The sequence below is a fragment of the Peromyscus maniculatus genome, chromosome 1 (assembly GCF_049852395.1).
Source record: "Peromyscus maniculatus bairdii isolate BWxNUB_F1_BW_parent chromosome 1, HU_Pman_BW_mat_3.1, whole genome shotgun sequence".
NCBI classification, from domain to species: domain Eukaryota; kingdom Metazoa; phylum Chordata; class Mammalia; order Rodentia; family Cricetidae; genus Peromyscus; species Peromyscus maniculatus.
In genome coordinates, this window is record NC_134852.1 from 120028780 (window position 1) to 120045411 (window position 16632).

Below are 16632 nucleotides of genomic sequence, written 5' to 3' on the forward strand. Positions count from 1 at the left end.
TCTTGTCCCGCTTGCTCTGGACCTCCCTCTGTGTTATCATTTTTCTCAAAGATCTAGCTCTGCCTACATATTTGCTGCTCCTCATTCCATCCTCTGCTTTCTTCTACCAAGAAAAATAAAAGCTGTGCTTTAAAAGCCAGGTATGGCAGTGCACAATTTTAATCCCAGCACTGGGGAGGCAGAGGCAGACAGTTTTCTATTAGTTTGAAGCCAGACTGATGTGTGCAATGTGTCCCAGGCCAGCCAAGGTTACAAGCCAAGGCTGCCCCCAACCCCAAATGCTGACTTAAAATATAACTAATACAGCCCTAGAGAGCCATAGAGAATTGAGCCATGTGTCATGGGGGTGCTGGGAATCCAACCCAGATCCTCATTACATGAGTAACAAGTGCCCTGAATCACTGAGCCAGCTCTCAAGCCCCACCTTTTTTTTTTTTTTTTTAAAGATTTATTTATTTATTATGTATACAACATATGACTGCAGGCCAGAAGAGGGCACCAGATCTCATTACAGATGGCTGTGAGCCACCATGTGGTTGCTGGGAATTGAACTCAGGACCTCTGGAAGAGCAGTCAGTGCTCTTAACCTCTGAGCCATCTCTCTAGCCCCTAGCCCCACCCTTTTTAACATTTGGTTTTTCTGTTTAGTTGGTTTGTTTTTGAGGCATTGTCTCACACTGTTTCCCAGGCTGCCCTCAAATTGATGACGGTCCTCCTATTTCAGCTTCCCATGTATTGGACAGGCATGAGCCACCATACCTAACTTGCCTCATATATTTTTAATAATCATGCTATTAAAATTTTTATTTTTATTTTATTTTATCCTGGTTATTTGCTGTATATTTCCATAAGTTACTTTCCAAATACTTGTTTAGAGGTGTACTGTGTTGCTAAATTTTTCTTTTCTTTTCTTTTTTGTTTTTCAAGACAGGGTCTCTTTGTGTAACCCTGGCTGTTCTGGAACTCAATCTGTAGACCAGCCTGGCCTCAAACTCACAAAGATCTGCCTGCCTTTCCCTTTCGAGTGCTGGAATTAAGGGTGTGTGCCACCACCACCTGGCACTAAATTTCTTTAAAATATTTCTTAAAGGTTATGGATTAAAAAGTCATTTCAGAACTCATACTGGAGAAAAGCCATATCGATGTTCAGAAGATAATTGTACAAAATCTTTCAAAACTTCAGGAGATCTACAAAAGCACATCAGAACCCATACAGGTACCAATACAATCAATTTCAAATCTAGGCCAGGAATTATGTTTTTGGTGGTAGCACAGGCTTGTGTTGGAGTTGATGCCTCGAATCAGCTTCTCCGGTTCTGGAGTTACAAACTGGTACTATCAGGCTAAACCAGAAATTCTTAATCTGCGGGGTGGGGATGGAGTCTCTGAAAAAAAAAGTAAAGAATCATTGTCAGGCCTTATCTTAAACCCCTAAAATTAGTCAGTTTGCTGTTTGTGCCTGCGTACTGCTTTCCGAGGTGAAACCCCAGCAATACAACAGTAGCCCTCGATCACTAACCCTCTGGCTTTGCAGAAACTGCCTGAGCAACAGTGTATTTTCCTAGGATTACTCATTTGATAGATAGCCAAATGGAGAACAGACCCTAAGGTACAGGATTCCTCTCTTGCTGCTAAAGGAAATACATAGTAGTCTCAGCACTTGGAGGCAGAGGCAGGCACATCTTGTGAGTTCCGGAGCAGTCTGGTCTACAGAGCTAGTTCCAGGACAGCCAGGGCTACACAGAGAAACCTTATCTAGAAAAACCAAAAAAGAAAAAAAAAATGTCTCCAATAAATGATATACGTACACATATAGGTACATATATGTGTATGTTCAGCAGATATTTTTATGTGTTCTATGGGTGGTACTAGATTAAAGAAATAGTAGATTGTTTTCTTTTTATTGCATTTATTAATTATCATGGGTGCATACACTACGCTGTGTGCATGGAGGTTAGAAGACAGCTTGCAGAAGTTGGTTCTCACCTTCTATCATGTAGTTCCCAGGGACAGAAGCACTCAAGCTGTTAGTAGAGTTGGTGACAAGTGCTTTTTGTCTTTTCTTTTCGTTTTTTTCAGAGCTGAGGACAGAACCCAGGGCCTTGCACTTGCTAGGCAAACGCTCTACCACTGAGCTAAATCCTTAATCCTGGGTGACAAGTGCTTTAACCTCCCACCTACTGAGCCATCTCACTGACCCCAGAAATTATTTTTCTTTGTGGTATTATAGAATAAATAAAATAAGAAATAAGCCTTAGGGAATCCTATAGTTCAAACTTAATCCTTTTTATAAAATAAAATTATATTACACTTACTTTGTATGTTTATGCACATGTGTGCACCATGGCCCACGATGGCGGCTGAGAACAGTTTTCAGGAGTTGATTTTTCCTCTATCCTTTAGGTTCCAGGGATGCAACTCAGGCAGTTTGTTTCGGCAGCAGGCATTTATACCCATGGAGCCATCTTGCTAAACCTTAATTCTTATTCCTGAGCCTATTTTTCTTTTATCTTTTCTCTGACGTTTTAGTCTATGCTTTTCTCAGCTCAGTTTTTAGTAGGATTCTATCTTGGAAAGTCACAGTCATTGATGAGTGTTGAATGCCATTCAGTTTTCTTATGTCAACCCAAGTTTGGAGTGGAAGATGCCTTCTCTAGAACACCAGTGCTTAGAAGGGAAGTTCAGGGCAAGCAGGCTGCAGACTGGGGTGAGACCCTAGACGGAGCCAAGTGATGAGACATTTCCATTCTCTGTGTATTTTATGTTTTGCGCCGTTTAACTTACTCCCTTTTGTATCTTCAGGAGAAAGGCCCTTTAAGTGTCCTATTGAAGGCTGTGGTCGGTCCTTTACAACATCAAATATCAGAAAAGTGCACATTAGAACACACACAGGAGAAAGACCTTACTACTGCACAGAACCAGGATGTGGGAGGGCATTTGCCAGCGCAACCAATTATAAAAACCATGTGAGGATACACACAGGTAATGATTGCTGATGTCTTGGCCCTGCCTTTCAAGGTTTCCAACTAGTCTCTTCCTCCCAGTTCACATGACGAGAAGAGGTTAAGCAGCTTCAAGATTTCTTTAAAGAAACAACACATGTGGGGTGCACACCTTTTATCCCAGCACTGGGCAGGCAGAGCCAGAGGCAGGCGTGGTTTTGATCTGGCACTCCACAAAAAAAGGAAGAAAGCAGCAGACAGGGAGGGAAAGATTCAGAATGTAAACGGCAGTGCGTTTATGTACGACTGACTGATCAGGTGAATCAGTGCAGCCAACAGTAGGAGCTCCAAAGCTGTGAAGGCGGATGCTGGTGCACACCTGTAATCCCAGCCCTTGACACATGGAGAGAGCAGGATCAGAAGTTCAATGTCATCTTCCGGCTATATAGTAAGTGTAAGGCCAGCCTAAGTACATGGACACTTAAAAACAAAGACACAGGCTGGGCACGCCTTTAATCTCAGCACTCTGGAGGCAAAGCCAGGTGAATCTCTGTGAGTTCAAGGCCCGCCTGGTCTACAGAGCGAGATCCAGGACAGGCACCAAAACTACATAGAGAAAAACCCTGTCTCAAAAAACAAACAAACAACAACAAAGATACCCCTATCTCCCCACCTCCAAAAAGCTTACAGTCAAGTCTGTTCCCTTTTTGACCGTTTGGTGCCACCTAGTGTTGGTTTCTGCTTCAGCCTAGGCAGCTACACTGCTGTTCCAAGTGGTAATGGGCAGCCATTTTCCTGTTTAGGAATCATCTGCCAAATCTTTCCCTTCACCGAGTCTGAGACTCTTCATTGAAATAAGAGCATTTATTTACTTACTTACTTATTGGCAAGATCTCTCTTCATAGCCCTGGCTGTCCTGGAACTCACTCTGTAGACCAGGCTGGCCTGGAACTCGTAGAGATCCACCTGCCTCTGCCTCCTGAGTACTGAGACTAAAAGCATGAGCCACCATGACCAGCCAAAATAAGAACTTTAAAAAAAAAAAAACAAAAGAACTTTTTCTTGCCTACTTTGAGAATAGCATCTAGAGAGTAAACAAGAATCCATTTTCAATTACTGTATGTCTGATGATATGTAATGTTATAATTTGTGAATCTTTTTACTGTATAGAACTGTAAGAAAAGGTAGTTACACAAGAAAATGGAAATAAAAATGACTCAGGACATGAATGAGTATACAAGTATACATGCTTTATCATCCAGACTGACCCCAACACTGAACTGGGGTTCTAATTCCAGGTCTTCCACAGGGCTCTTTGTATTCTCCCTCCATTCTGTATGTATTCTCTCCTTCCACAGGGGAGACTTGGCTTCTGACATCCAAACATTTACATAGTCACTCAGTCTTGTCTCTCATCCTACTCCACCCTCTCCACACACCTCTCCCCACACCCCCCTTTCTCTCTTGTTCTAGTCTTGCTGTATAGCCCAGGCAAACCTCAAAGTTTCTGTACATCTCACTACCCTGGAACCATTGTTCCTTTTTCCTTAGCCTCCATAGTGCTAGAATTACAGCCTATGGCAAGACACCTAGCTCACGTGTTCAGTCTTTAATTACATCTAAAATAGTCTCAGAATTGCTTCACCCATACTACTACAGTGAACAAACCTACAAAGGCTGGGGAGATGGCACTGTGGATAAGGTCGCTTGCTGCCAACCCTGCCAACCTGAGTTCAGTTCCCAGGACCCACAAGATAGAAGAGAACAGACTCCTACAGTTTGTCTTTAAACCTCCACATGCTCTACACACATGCATTGCCCACACACACACACATACACACACACACACACACACAGACACACACACACACTCTAAATGAATGTAATTTTTAAAAGCTTACAAAAACAGGCTGGAGAGATAGATGACTTAGTGGTTAAAAGCACTGCTGCTCTTTCAGAGGACCCAGACTTGGTTCACTTTCAGAGAAAATTATGCCCTTTTGTCTCCTTGGGCACTGTACATAGTTGGTGCACAGAAATAAATATATATCACGATATATATAAAATATATATCAAAAACACATAAAATTACATAAACATAAAATTAAATAAATACACATAAAATTAAATAAATAGCTGGGCATGGTGATACATGCCTTTACTAGCACTCAGGAGGCAGAGGCAGGTGACTCTCTGAACTAGAGGCCAGCCTGGTGTATATACTGAGTTCTCGGACAGCCAAGGAAGAACCCTGCTTACACAAACAAACAAAGCCTTTGTTTTTGTTTGTTTTTAATTTATAAAGGGCTGAAGAGATGGCTCAGCAGTTAAGAACAAGTACTGTTCCTGCAGAGGAGCTGAGTTTGGTTCCCAACACACATCATGTCAGGTGCCTTACAACTGCCTGTAACTCTTATGTTTTTGGTTGAGCCATCTCTCCAGCTAGACAGCTAGACAGCCTGTAACTCTAGCACCAGGGGATCTGATGCCTCTTTTGACACACACACAGAGACACACAGGTACACAAAATGTTTTCTTTCTTTTTAAAGATTTATTTATTTATTTACTATGTATACAGTGTTCTACTTGCATGTATGCCTACCCGCCAGAAGAGGGCATCAGATCTTGTTACAGGTGGTTGCTGAGAATTGAACTCAGAACCTCTGGAAGAGCAGCCAGTGCTCTTAACCTTTGAGCCATCTCTCCAGCCCATGTTTTTCTTAATGTATAAGAAGAGTTAAGGATTAATTTGTAATCCTTCCTGACAGCCCAAAACTGAAAGCATCAGTCAAATACTACAGAGGCAGATACTGTAACAGGCTGCAGAAATGCCTCACTTTTAAACACTTGCAATACAAGCATGAGGATCTGAGTTCAAATCTCCTGCATTCACAGAAAATTTTGCTGAGTATGGCAAAATGCCCCTGTTATTTTATCTCTGGGAAGGTCAGGAGGTCAGCCAATCTTGTCAAATCAGTGAGTTCCAGGTTCAATAAGAGATGGAGTCGGGCCTGGTGTACATGTATTTAATCACACTGTAACCCACACTGGCTTGGAACTTGTAGACCAGGCTGGCCTTGAACTCACAGAAATCCACCTGCCTCTGCCTCAACAGGGATTATGATTATGTGCCACATACCCCACAAAGATTTTATGTTTTAATTATGTGTATGGGAGAGGGGGTATGCATAGGAATACAGTGCCCATGTAGACCAGAAGGTGGTATTGGGTGCCCTGGAGGTGGAATTATGTTGGTTATAAGCCACCTGATGTGGGTGCTGAGAACTGAACTCTGGTCCTCTGCAAGAGAAGCAAGCACTCTTAACCACTGAACCATCTCTCCAGCCACTCAGGCTCTTTTTGAGCCAAGTCAGAACCATAGCAAATTTTCTCTTGTGTGCTGTTTCATTTCAAGATGAAAAGGGACACCCACACACACACACACCTCCCGATGTGAGGAATTGAACTCTGCATCGTGCATGCTAAACAAGCATTATAGTGATGGATGCTTTGGCTGTTTATTTTTAGAAGTCCCACTCTCCACTTGTGGAGTAATGACTTGTACCTATGTAAAAATGACCTCTGTGTGTGTGTTCTTTACTTAGGAGAAAAGCCATATGTCTGTACGGTTCCTGGTTGTGACAAAAGGTTTACAGAATATTCCAGTTTGTATAAACACCATGTCGTTCATACTCACTCTAAACCATACAACTGTAACCACTGTGGGAAGACATACAAACAGATCTCCACACTAGCCATGCACAAACGGACAGCTCACAATGACACAGAGCCCATTGAGGAGGAGCAGGAAGCCTTCTTCGAGCCTCCCCCAGGTGAGAGCTTTGACAGTTACGTCTGTTTTGAGTTTGAGAATCAGCTACGAGCATATGGCCCATGCCATTTTCTCAGATCCTTTTGTTTCATTTGTGGAATCACACATACGTGATTTACAACTGTGGTAAGTGTTGCAGAAGGACACAGATGCCCCCAGTTGTGGAAGAGGAAGAACTTAGTACCTTCTGTGAGAGCAGAGGAAGCTTCCTGAAGACATGTTCTTGGAAAGATTAAGGAGGCAAAGAAGCAAGGCCTGGGGGAAGGGAAGGGAACAGATCTAAGGCAAGGGGACTTGCAGATGGGTGGAGGGTTTGGCAAGTGAGAAAGACAAAGTGCTTGGTGAGAAGAGGGCAAGGTGGAGACTTTGGAGGAAGCCTCCATGGCAGTTCTGCCTGGGAAGAGCAAAGACTTCTTTTCTCATTTTCAACACCTGAGTGAAATGTTCAGACACATTTAAGTTAAAAAAGTTGTTGATGGGGTCGGGCAGTGGTGGTGTATACCTTCAATCCCAGCACTCGGGAGACAGAGGCAGACAGATCTCTGAGTTGAAGGCCAGCCTGTTCTACAGAGTGAGTTCCAGGGCAGTCAGGGTGACACAGAGAAACCCTGTCTCAAAACAAACAAAAAAAACCCAACTATGATTGCTTTTCTAAAATACAGATTTGTGTTCCTTTTTCTCACATGATCCCCTGGGTTTGTAAAACTGGAATAATGGTATATAAACAACTGAAAAGAAAAGGCGCAAAGTGATATATGTAAGAACATTACATACACTTCAGTGACTGTCACCATCTGAACACACACTAGGTAAATTTGCACACTAAAATCCTTCATATACCAGTATTTTTAAGATTAGTACTTAGAGTATTAAGTTTCTCTTTGAAGAGGGACTTTCTTGCTTGTTCCATGGGAGCTGGCAAGTTTTGAGAGAAGAGAGAGGTCGGTAATCTTCCTGGTTGCCCAGTCTAGCAGTTTTAGATGTTGAAATTGTCATTCACTTTCTAATCCCTTTTTTTTTTGGGGGGGGGTTGTTGACACAGGGTTTCTGCCTGGCTCCCTTGCTAATTCTTTGTGAAAAAAGAACTGGACTGGAGTTCCTGTTCTGTTACTTATTAAATGATTAACCTCAGCTCAGATAACACGCACAGTGATGTCATTGTGTACCAATAGCTTGCTGTCAATCACGTGTGTAAAAGACGAGTAGATTGTGTGTACAAGCCATTCTGGTTTTGTGGTTAATGTTTATAGAGACTCTTTTATTACCTTCATGAATCTTAAGTGACTTAAGGAACTTGGTATAGACTTACTCTCTTGGAGGGGCAAGTCTGTCTTTGTGTGTAATTCCTCCCTTCGTGTCCCCAGGATGGATGTGCACAGTGGCACAAATCACTCCATCTAAGTGTAAAGGCGAGACCTTCCCAAATCAGAACACTTAAAGTTGATGGATAGGGTTTGATTTAGCTTGGCTTGGCAGAAGTGAAGATAGAAGAATTAAGGCGAGGTCCTGAAAACTGTTTTCATGGTTTAGAATATAAAAATCCTTTTGTTTGTTTTTTGAGACAAAGGTTTGTACAACCCAGATTGGCCTTGAACTCCCTGCATAGCCATGGCTGCCCAACCACCTTCTGAGTGCTAGAGTGACAGGCATGCATGACCGTACCCGGCTCTCAATTCAATTTTCTGTTTCATATTTAAAATCTCGAATGTTGTCTAAATAGATTGGTTAGTTGGTCAAATAAATTATTCATTTATTTTAAACAGGTCAAGGTGATGATGTTCTTAAAGGGTCCCAGATCACATATGTTACAGGTGTAGAAGGAGAGGACATTGTATCTACACAGGTAGCCACAGTAACCCAGTCTGGGTTGAGTCAACAAGTTACACTTATATCCCAGGATGGCACTCAACATGTAAGTATCTACTAAAAGTCAAGAAAGTTAAATATTTCTCTGCACCTTGGATTGAAAGACAGGCTGAGTCCCCATGGAGGAAACCCTTGAGTAGCAAAGCATGAAGTTTGGACTTCGGCCAGTAGGCCAGTGGTTCTCAAACTTCTTAATGCTGCGTGCGACCCTTTAATACAGCTCCTCAGTTGTGGTGACCCCCAACCACAACAGCTGTTTTCATTGCTACTTCATAGCTGTAATTTTGCTACTGTTTGGGATCATAATGTAAATACCTGTGTTTTCTGGTGGTCTTAGGCGACCCCTGTGAAAGGGTTATTTGACTGCCCCAGGAGTCACTACCCACAGGTTGAGAACCACTGCTCTAGGCAGTGGTCGATCACCCAAAGGTTTTCCATAGTCTGCTGAAAAAGATAGTATGAAGTAGTAATAGTAGAGGGTGTTTATGTCTGTAGAAAACAAATGGTATTGACTGGTGTGACTCAAAGGTGAAATGACAGAGGTCAGAACCACAAGGAGATTGGGACCTTCAAACGTACCGGGTCTGATCTGGAGAATGGCTCAGCATTTAAGAGCACTGGCTTCTCTTCCAGGGGTCCTAAATTCAGTTCCCAGAACTCACATGGTGGCTCATAACTGCCTGTAATGGAATCTGATGCCATCTCCTGGTGTGCAGACATATATGTAGACAGAATACTCAAATATATAAAATACATAAATAAGTCTTTTTTAAAAAAAGAAAAAAGTTCTGGGTGGTTGTGGTGCTCGCCTTTAATCCCAGCACCCAGGAGGCAGAGGCAGGTGGATCTCTGTGAGTTTGAGGCCAGCCTGGTGTACAAAACTAGTTCCAAGACAGCCAAGGCTACACAGAGAAACCCTGCCTAGGGAAAAAAAAAGAGAGTAGTGTAATGGGTTGTTGTAGTTTTGGTAAAACAAAACAAAACACAAGCACATGGACTATCAGGATGTTCTGTCTTCCATGGAGAGCTCTCTTCCTGCCCATCTGTATTAGAACTTGCCTCCTGCAGTCAGGATGCCCTTTGTTTTTTGTTTTATTTGGCTTGTTTGGTTGGTTTGGTTTGGTGGCTTTTGACACAGGGTTTCACTATGCAGCCCTGAATGGCTTAGAACTCTATGTAGACCAGGACTTGAATTTACAGAAATCCTCCTGCCTCACCCACCAAGGTCTGAGGTTACAGCTGTGTGTCACCATACCCCACCTTTCTTTGTTTTGATAACTTTTTTGGTTTTTCAAGACAGGGTTTCTCTGTGTCGCTTTGTGCCTTTCCTGGAACTCTGTAGCCTAGGCTGGCCTCGAACTCACAGAGATCCACCAGTCTCTGCCTCCCGAGTGCTTTCATCTTCCAAGTGCTGAGATTATAGTTGTGCCACCACTCCTGTCCTGGTTTTGTAACTTGTTGTTGTTGTTGTTGTTCGTTTATTTGTTTGTTTGTTTGTTTTTGGAGCTGAGGACCAAACCCAGGGCCTTGTGCTTGCTAGGCAAGCGCTCCACCACTGAGCTAAATCCCAAACCCCGGTTTTGTAGCTGTTAACATGCTGATATTAGCTAGGAGGCAGACTATTCAGGATTGAGAAATACCAGTGCATTCATACCGTCACATGCACCCATATCCCTACCTTTGTCTTGTGCGTCCACACAGTGCTTTGTGTCCACTGATTGACAAGCAAGATAAACGCATTTGCCTAACCCCTAACAGATGTTTGTTCACCATCTGTCCTGACACTTTCTAAATCAGATAATTGATTACATACAGAATCTGTATGATGTTGTCTGACCTAGTTTTCCTCCCTGCAATTTCTTCTGTAGCAACTCCAAACAGCCTCTAATGAGATGTGATGATCTGACAGTTTCTCTTCTGTGCAGCCAGTAGCAGTGTTGAGTAGCTCTGGTGTTTATAGGGAACCCATCTCTGTACCATTCATCCATGGCTCTCTCAAACGCTGCAGAGTGAGGCTAAATCTATCCCAAAACTGTCTTTTCAATGTTGTGTTCTTTCTAAACTTACTCCTCCATTTCTTTCAGGAATTTTATTTCATTCTCTGAGTCATTCAGATATTTTTGGCCTTCTATTCTATGAAGACTTTTTGTTTGTTTATTTGTTTGTTTGAGATAGAATTTCTTCTGTGTGTAGCCCTGGCTGTCCTAGAACTCACTTTGTAGAGCAGGCTGGCCTCCAAACCACTGAGATCCACCTGCCTCTGCCTCCCAAGTGCTGGGACTATAGGCGTGCACCACCACCACCCAGCCCATGAAGACATTTTTTTAGATAGTTTGACTTCTACAAAAGAGTGATGTTAAAGTCTAGAAAGAGACACTTCTAACATAATCAAGTGATAATTTCTCATGATCAGGGGTAAATATTTGAAAGGTATATAAACTACTCTGGCAGCCTGAGAGAGAAAATAAATAACCCGTCCTCAAGAAATCTTAGAATGATCTTCTCATCGAAGGTACTTCAGTGGGCACTGAAGGATCTTCATGAGCTTGCCAGACAAAGCCATGACAATGTGACAGAATGTGATCCCTCCTGGGGGCTGCAGGTGGTTAGTAGTGGCTGGGACATCAGATGCAGATTTGAGGCGATAGAAAATGGGGTTAAGAACGTTTGTAAAGAAGTTGAGAGCTGGGGCTGGAGAGATGGCTCAGTGGTTGAGAGCAGTGACTGCTCTTCCAAAGAACCCAGGCCCAGTTCCCAGCACCCACATGGCAGCTCACACCTGTCTGTAATTCCAGTTCCAGGGGATCCGACACCCTTATACAGACATACATGCAGGCAGAACACTAATGCAAATGAAATAATAATAAGAAGAAGCTGACAGGTGAAAAGCACACACAGGATGGCTAGACCATAGGGAACAGAGGTTTGTGCTGGATGCAAGGTGTCAAGGTAGAGATGGTTAGAGTGGGAAGAGTTAGGCCCAGTACCTGTAAAGATATTAGATTATGGCAGAAGTAAGGGTCTAAGCTGGGCATAGTGGCTCACAACTGTAACCTCAGTAAGCAGAAAGCTGAGGCAGGAGGATTACTGCAGTGTTCCAGGCCATTGTGGGAACAAGACCCTGTCTAAAAAAACAAAAAACAAAAACAAACTAACAAAACAGACATTGACTTGTCTGATGAGTTAAAGAGTTTATTCCACTGTAAAATGTTTATTTGCTCTCACACAGTAAACTTATACGAGGATTATGATCTTAGTTAAGATTGCCAAATGTAACAAGAAACATTATCTGATTTGTAAAATGCACTGTGTTTGCAGGTCAACATATCTCAAGCTGACATGCAGGCCATTGGCAACACCATCACCATGGTAACGCAGGACGGCACACCTATCACGGTTCCCACTCACGATGCAGTCATCTCCTCAGCAGGAACACATTCTGTGGCTATGGTCACCGCCGAGGGCACAGAAGGACAGCAGGTAACTACTCTTGTTCACTGTTAGTACATACATCACTGTCAAAACTTGCGCAGAAGCTGTGCTCTACATTCCTATTTAGGCGTCTAAACTTCAGGCCGCCGACTATAACTTCTTTAGCCAATTAGTCCTCGAAGTTATTTTTTTCTCTACCTGTAAAATAGGAATGATAGTTACATCAGCACCATAAAGTTCACAGCAGGATGGAAGCAATGAGGGACTGGAGAGACAGCTCAGTGGTTACAAGAGTGCTTGCTGCTCTTCAGAGGACCCAAATTCAGTTCCCAGCACCCACATTAGGCTGTTTTTTGTTTTGTAATTTTTTTTTAAGGTTTTTCAAGACAGGGTTTCTCTGTGTAGCCCTGGCTGTCCTGGAACTAGTTCTGTAAACCAGGTTGGCCTTGAATTCATAGAGATCTGCCTGCCTCTGCCACCCCAGTACTAGTATTAAAGGAATGTGCCACCATGCCCGGCCACATTAAGTATCTTACAACTGCCTATAACTCCAGCTGGCCTCCAAGGGTACCCACACACACACAGCATATACTTCCATAGATATAAACACATTAAAATTAAATTTTATCTAAAAACACATATACAGTGCCGGGCAGTGGTGGTGCATGTCTTTAATCCCAGCACTTAGGAGGCAGAAGTAGGCAGATCTCTGTGAGTTTGAGGCCAGCCTGGTCTACAGAGCAAGTTCTAGGACAGGCTCTATCTAAAGCTACACAGAGAAATTGTATCTCAAAAAACCAACAAACAATCAAAAAACAACAAAAAACACCTACAGCTAGTCGTACAGGTGCAAGCCTTTAGTCCAAGCACTTGGAAGGAAGAAGCAAGCAGATCTTTGAGTCTAGCCTGGTGTACAGAGCAATTTCCAAGGGCTACATAGTGAGGCCTTTGTCTCAAAAACACCACCAGAACAAAGCTAGAGAGATGACTCAGTGGTTAAGAACGCTGGCTATTCTTCCAGAGGACCTGGTTCAAGTCCCACCACACACATGGCAGCTAATAAGCATTTGTAACCCCAGTCCCAAGGGATCTGATGCCCTCTTGTGGCCACCTCTGGCACCTGGCACACATACATGGCAGACATACATGCAGGCAAAACAGCCATATACATAAAATAAAAATAAATAACTTAAGCTGTCATTGTGGCAAGAGGCTTCAGGAGACACTGCAAAAGATCCATGAGTCTAGGTGGGGAGTGTCTCTAGGAGATGTTGCTGTTGGTCAGTCATATCACCAGTCCTTCCAGGTTCACCAGTTAAATGGAAAGCTAATTGTAAATACAAAAGGATAAAATAGTCCTGTCCACACTCGGGAATAAATAGGCATCTGTGGTATGTGTTAGTTGACTTTTATAATGTCCTCAGCATCCACTTAGGATAGCAGAACCTGGGAACAGCCTCATCTTCCTAACCAGTGAAGTTAGGCATGGCAGATCCATTTCTGTAGTACTCTGTGAGAGGCCAGCTCCCACTTTTACCCAGAGTACTCTTGAGGAGAGAGGGATGAGAAACTTGTAGATAGAGTGATAGGCCTAGCCAACGAAAGGAAAGACAGAAACACAGGAGAGTTTCGGGAGGACTTGGGTCAATACCCAACGGCCCAGAGCTTTTTGTTTGTTTGTTTTTGTTTCATTTTGTTTTTCGAGACAGGGTTTCTCTGTGTAGCTTTGCGCCTTTCCTGGAACTCACTCTGTAGCCCAGGCTGGCCTCGAACTCATAGAGATTCTCCTACCTCTGTCTCCCAAGTGCTGGGATTAAAGGTGTGCGCCACCATCGCATGGCCCCAGAACTTTATTCAAAAGGGCTTTTTATAACAATGCCATAGGGTGAGGAAAAAGACCTCCCCCTTGCTAGATATAGCCAAGTGTAGACCCTTCCAAATACCAGGTACCCAGGTCCATGATCCAATCATCCTCCTATGCAGTCCTGATGGTAAAGCAAGCTCAGATCTCACTAGGACAGCTCTGTGGGCTCCCACAGTACTCTCTACCTGTTTTGCCATCGACTTACTTCATGATTGTAGGTAAATCCTTTCTGAGGGAGCCTTAACTTCCTCAAATGAAAGGAAGTGCCTATGCATCTCTGGCCCCTCACAAAAAAAAATAGACTTCAATCTGTTTGAGTCATAGGTAATTTTTTCATGTGTGTTTTGTTCATTTTGCTTCACTTAAGGTTGCAATTGTGGCTCAAGACCTGGCAGCATTCCATACAGCCTCTTCAGAAATGGGACACCAACAACATAGCCATCATTTAGTAACTACAGAAACCAGACCTCTGACCTTAGTGGCAACGTCCAATGGCACTCAGATTGCAGTTCAGGTGAGTACAGGTTAGGTGGACAGCAGCAGCAGTACAGAGTTCTCACCCTGGCACTCTGGGTCTTAAGTGTGACTTTTCAGTGTTTACGCCATGCACAAAATCATCTGGGTGCCTGCCTTGTTTTAAGACAATTGCTATAATGGATGTGATCTCAAAATGACCAGAAACCAGGCAATAGAGGCATATGCCTTTAATCCCAGGAGGCAGAGGCAAGGTGAGCTGTCTGAGTTCAAGGCCAGCCTGCTTTACATTGTGGTGGTATTGTGTTCCCCAAAATATTGTGCACCCTAAAAAACTTATCTGGGGTCAGATAGTTCCACGACAGCCAGGGCTATGTAGAGAGACCCTTTCTCAGAACACCTTCCCCCACCCTACCCCCCAGAAAAAAAAAAGACCCAACCTGGGCTGGAAGTATGCAGTTGGAGTGCTTGTTTGGAATGCATGGAACCCTGTACCACAAACCAGGCCTGGTAGCTCAGTCCTATAATCTGAACACGCAAGTGGAAGCAGAAAGATCAAAAGTTGAATGAAGGTCATTGGCCTAAGCTATATGAAGCCTTAATCAACACAAACTAACAGTGTTCTTTACGACTTTGCTTTGCATATTCTTGGGGAATTAATAGCAAGAGAAAATTGTCAGGCATGTGTCCTTGTGTGTACTCAGACAGCCATCTTCACAGTCAAGATGGAGTCTAACGAGGCAGGGTTTTTATGAGGCACATGAGAGCTACTCCTTGGAAGTGAACCTGCTGTGAACAGACCCTCAGTGATTCCCCCAAGAGTGCCCACACAGCCCCAAAGTGAGGTGTGTCAGAAGACATGGAGCATTCTCTGGGGAAGAGTCCCTGTTCCCAGCAGAAAAAATTAAACCCTGCACGCCAGGTGCACAGACCTTCTGTATAAGGAGTGGTTTCTCCTTATGTTTACTTGACAAACAGGGAAATGCCAGCCATTAGTTTTCTTTAGTGCATGGATGCAGAAGCAGGCTGCTGAGCAAGTGCTCCATTGGCTGTGCTGACGTGGCATTTGAAGAACGTAAAGTAAGTAAGTAATTAGAAGTTTTGATTTTATCTATTAGTAATCAAGTTAGCTAATATTTTAGCATTCCCAAGCATCAGAATTACAGAGAGAAATGACACTTCTACCATTAACAATTCTCTGGATTCATCACCTAGACCAGGACTCTGGATTATTGATGTTCTGTGTGATCTGCTTTCAGCTTGGAGAACAGCCATCTCTGGAAGAAGCCATCAGGATAGCATCTAGGATCCAACAAGGAGAAACGCCAGGGTTGGATGATTAATACTCAACCACAGAGCAATAAAGTAGGAGGAAGGAGCCTCCCATCTTCTGGCTGCAGAGATCCCTGAGGCCCGGCCCAGCAGAGCAGAAGATCCATTCCTGAAGCACTGTACACGTTTTTTATGCAAGAGTGGAGAACATTTTCTTCTTGACACTTTTGTGTACATAGCCCCTGGAATAAATTCCCAAAGTGATTCATTGTGTACAAGGAAGTATGAAATTAGGGCACTACAGCAATCCTTCATGTTACTCTTTATCACACAGCAGACTTCTGGAATCCACCCACAAGACCGTCCAGGTCTATACAGAGTCAAGATGAGATTTTAACTTACTGTGAAAAAAAAAAAAAAGGCTATATCTAATGTGCCGAAGGCTCTACATGTCAAACAATCATAACTTCAAAGCCATCACAGAAAATAAAGGATGCAAGCCTTCAGATGTCCCTCCAGTTAGTGTCTGGATTTTTTTCCCACCATACACCCCTTTTTATTTGTATTTCAAGAATTGAAGACCTCATTTATAGTGTCCCATCCCTGTTTATATAATGCTTCTTCAAACTAAAATGCTAATTATTTTAGCATTACATTGGATTGTGTACAAAATGTAAAAGTTTGGTTATTTTAAAGTAAACATTAAATCCTGTGTTGGAAGGCAGGCACGGTGGCTTGTGCCTGGAATCCCAGTATTGAGGAAGCTGAGGCAGGAGGAGTGCCATGAGTTTGAGACTGGCCCGGGCTAGGTAGTGAATTCCAGGCCAGTCTAGACTACAGAGTAAATACTTCCTCAAAAGACAAAGAAGGAATATCCAGTGTTTGGGTTGTTAAAGAGTCTACTACTCAGCCTTCTGATTTTTTGCTACTGTTTTTTATGATAATCAACT

General features: G+C 43.1%; 1 protein-coding gene across 7 annotated transcripts in view; it reads left to right on the top strand.

Annotated features, from left to right (window-relative positions):
- Positions 1-16200, top strand: part of Znf143 (zinc finger protein 143) — a 37945-nt gene extending 21745 nt beyond the window's left edge. For 6 of the 7 annotated variants that reach the window (XM_076563456.1, XM_076563454.1, XM_076563450.1 and 3 more), the window contains exons 10-16: positions 1091-1216; positions 2803-2982; positions 6548-6775; positions 8538-8686; positions 11959-12120; positions 14304-14450; positions 15670-16200. In XM_076563456.1, coding sequence (XP_076419571.1) covers positions 1091-1216; positions 2803-2982; positions 6548-6775; positions 8538-8686; positions 11959-12120; positions 14304-14450; positions 15670-15753 — 1076 coding nt within the window. In that variant the 3' untranslated portion in view covers positions 15754-16200. Of the gene's footprint in view, positions 1-1090; positions 1217-2802; positions 2983-6547; positions 6776-8537; positions 8687-11958; positions 12121-14303; positions 14451-15388; positions 15494-15669 lie in introns of those variants that run through there. The other variant, XM_076563451.1, reaches the window with a different exon arrangement.
- The last annotated feature ends 432 nt before the right edge of the window (positions 16201-16632 follow it).